Raw genomic sequence first — 3,080 nt, 5'->3', positions numbered from 1 at the left:
TGTTCAGACAGAGTCGGAAGGAGGGAGGGGGAGAGAGAGAAACATCGACGTGAAAGGGACACATCGAGTGGTTGCCACCCACAGGACCCAACCAGGGCCGGGGACAAACTACAACCCAGGTACATGCCCTTAGCGAGAACCGAACCCGGGTCTTTCTGGACCGCTGAGCCAAACCGGCCAGGGCTATAGAAAATTTATTAAGTATACATGTATACACATCTCTATTTAACAGGTGAGGAAACCGACGTTCACAGAGATTAAGACACAGCTAATAATGGCAAAGAATGGATTCGATCCCGAAACCGTGGAACCAGAAACCCACGTGGTCTTTCCTCCTCGCCGTTCGGCCTCTGCCTCTAGGCGGGAAGTACACTTACTAGACGACCATCCCCACGCGGCTCGGCGCCCCAGCCGGGCGTACCCACAGCCCTTGCGCTCACGGGGCTCCACGTTCAGGGAGCGCGCGCGCACGCAGGGGCGCGGGCCCGGCAGCAGCGGCGGCGGCAGCGACGTCACAGCCCGAGTTTTCCTTTTCGGGAGTCCCCGGCACACATCCTGTGTCCATGTTTGGGCATTTACGTCACGGCGGCAGGGCCGGGGCCTCCCGAAATGGCAGTGGCCCCGGGAGTCGGAAGCCCTGAGCCAGCGCCACCGCTGCTATATAAGTAGGGGGGGCTGCGGGTTGGGGGAGCCCGGCTGCGCTTTAGAGAGGCGAAGAGCAGCCGCTTGAGGCCGGTCCCGACGAGCAAGGGCGCCACGGCCTCCCAACCCCTTTTCCAGGGGTGAGCGCCCGCAGCCAGGATCCCGGGTGCCTGGGTCTGCGAGTCGCGGGGCGCCCTGACTGCCGGACTCCCTGCCATACGCGCGCTCCCAAGCCCAGCGGGCGAGGCCCCCCGGCCCCCCGCGGCCACCGCCGCACCATGCTCCACCTTAGCGAGTTTTCCGCTCCTGACGCGATTCTGGTCAAGTCCGCTGAGGGCTGTTGCTCGGAACCCAGCACCGAACTGCCCCGGTTGCCTGCCAGGGACGCGGCCGCTGGCTATCCCGGAGGTAAGGAGCGCGACCAAGGGTGCTCAGACGGCGGCGCAATGCGGGGGCGTATGGTGCCTGAGACAGGCAGGGACTGGGATGCAGTAGGTGTGGGGGTAGTGGTCGTAGGAAGCTCTGGGGTCTTGGGGTGCGTACCGCCATTGCTACCCCCACCGGGCTGCCAGCGCCTCCGCAGGAAATTGTGCGTGTATCAAGGTGTCTTTTTTCCCTGTGCACGTGTATTTTGCGTGTGCATGTTTTGTGTGCATCTTGGGGCACATGCCTGCTCCACCTGGATCAGAATGTGCAAAAAGGCACTTTATATGTGTCAGTGCGCATCAAGGGACCCTTGGGTAGGGGCTGCAGACCCGAGGCGCTCCCTTTTATGTGCCCGGAGTTGATTCCTGCTCCTTCCTTAGCAGGCGACTTCTTGAGCTGGGCTTTGAGCAGCTGCGGTGCCAGCGGGGACTTAGCCGACTCCTGCTTCCTGGAGGGGCCTGCGCCCACACCCCCTCCCAGCCTCAGCTATAGCGGTAGCTTCTTCATCCAGGCAGTGCCCGAACACCCGCACGACCCAGAGTCACTCTTCAACCTCATGTCGGGCATCCTAGGCCTGGCACCTTTCCCCGGTCCTGATGTGGCAGCATCTCGGTCTCCACTGGACGCTTTTCCCTCAGGCCCCGACGCCTTGCTGCCGGGTCCACCGGACCTTTACTCCCCGGATCTGGGCGCTGCAGCCTTCCCAGATGCGTTCTGGGAGCCCTCACCCTCGGCTGGCGCCCCCTCGCAGTGCCTGTATGAGCCTCAGCTCTCCCCACCCGACGTCAAACCAGGCCGCCGGGCTCCCCCGGCCTCTCCAGCGCTGGACACTAACTCGGCTTTCAAAGGTCCCTACGCTTCCTGGGAGCTGCTTTCAGCTGGGGCCCCAGGGAGCTGTGGTTCACAGGGAGACTACCAGGCCACCTCCGAGGCCCGTTTCCCCCTCTTGGGGGCCAAGATTGAAGATCTGCTGTCCATCAGCTGTCCCGCGGAGCTGCCGGCCGACTCGGCCAACAGATCCTACCCCGCCGGGGCCTACGACGCTTTCCCGCTGGCCTTGGGTAACTTAGGGGAAGGGGCCGAGGGCCTCCCGGGGCTCCTGACCCCTCCTAGTGGGGATGGAGGGAGTAGCGGAGACGGCGGAGAGTTTCTGACCGGTACGCAGCCTCAGCTTTCCCCGTTGGGCCTCCGCAGCGCCACGGCGGACTTCTCAAAAGCTCTAGTGGCAGACATCCCTGGGAGCAGTGGCGTGCCTGAGCCTCCTGGGCCACCGGTCCCATTCCCCCCAGTAAAGGCGCGGCGCAAGGGGCGCCGGGGCGGCAAGTGCAGCGCACGCTGCTTCTGCCCGCGGCCACACACCAAGGCCTTTGCTTGCCCAGTGGAGAGCTGTGTGCGCAGCTTTGCGCGTTCCGATGAGCTCAACCGCCACCTGCGCATCCACACCGGCCACAAGCCCTTCCAATGCCGCATCTGCCTCCGCAACTTCAGCCGCAGCGACCACCTTACCACACACGTGCGCACCCACACTGGCGAGAAGCCTTTTGCCTGCGACGTGTGCGGCCGCCGCTTCGCACGCAGTGATGAGAAGAAACGGCACAGCAAGGTGCACCTCAAACAGAAGGCGCGCGCAGAGGAGCGGCTCAAGGGCCTCGGCTTTTACTCATTGGGCCTCTCCTTCGCCGCCCTGTGAGGGAGAAATAAGTTTGTAGATTGAGGCGCCGCCGCCCCGCGCGCCAGGGAAGACCAGGCCCGTCCCCCTTCCCCGCTCCTCTTTCCCGCACGCCCCGGGGCTGGCCTCTGGTCCCGTTTCCAACTTCAGGCGAAGCGCCCGCCGCAAATGCCCTGTTCAGCACCGGCTCCGTGGACAGCTCCCGCCGTCCAGGCTCTGTCTCTGCGTCAGCCGGGCTTGTTGAGGGTAGTCCTCTCAGGCCACCCACTGAGTAGGCATTTCCTTGGGACTCAAGAGTGATTTGTACCTGGCGCAAGCCCCACGCGGTCCCCTAGCACCACCC

The 3,080-nt window shown here is 64.1% G+C and overlaps 1 protein-coding gene across 2 annotated transcripts; it reads left to right on the top strand.

Moving 5' to 3' along the window:
• Nucleotides 1–530: 530 nt before the first annotated feature.
• Nucleotides 531–2,851, top strand: EGR4 (early growth response 4). 2 transcript variants are annotated; one of them, XM_036263381.1, is made up of 2 exons: nt 531–1,050; nt 1,449–2,758. In XM_036263381.1, exons 1-2 carry the CDS (start codon nt 921–923, stop codon nt 2,756–2,758), a joined length of 1,440 nt encoding a protein of 479 aa, XP_036119274.1. In that variant the 5' UTR covers nt 531–920. The 2 variants fall into 2 exon arrangements, with proteins under 2 accessions (XP_036119274.1, XP_036119273.1); XM_036263380.1 differs by having other exon boundaries at nt 610–1,050; nt 1,452–2,851.
• The last annotated feature ends 229 nt before the right edge of the window (nt 2,852–3,080 follow it).

Source organism: Molossus molossus, unplaced genomic scaffold, assembly GCF_014108415.1.
Source record: "Molossus molossus isolate mMolMol1 unplaced genomic scaffold, mMolMol1.p scaffold_m16_p_15, whole genome shotgun sequence".
Taxonomy (NCBI): domain Eukaryota; kingdom Metazoa; phylum Chordata; class Mammalia; order Chiroptera; family Molossidae; genus Molossus; species Molossus molossus.
This window is presented reverse-complemented; position numbering and strand designations above follow the sequence as displayed.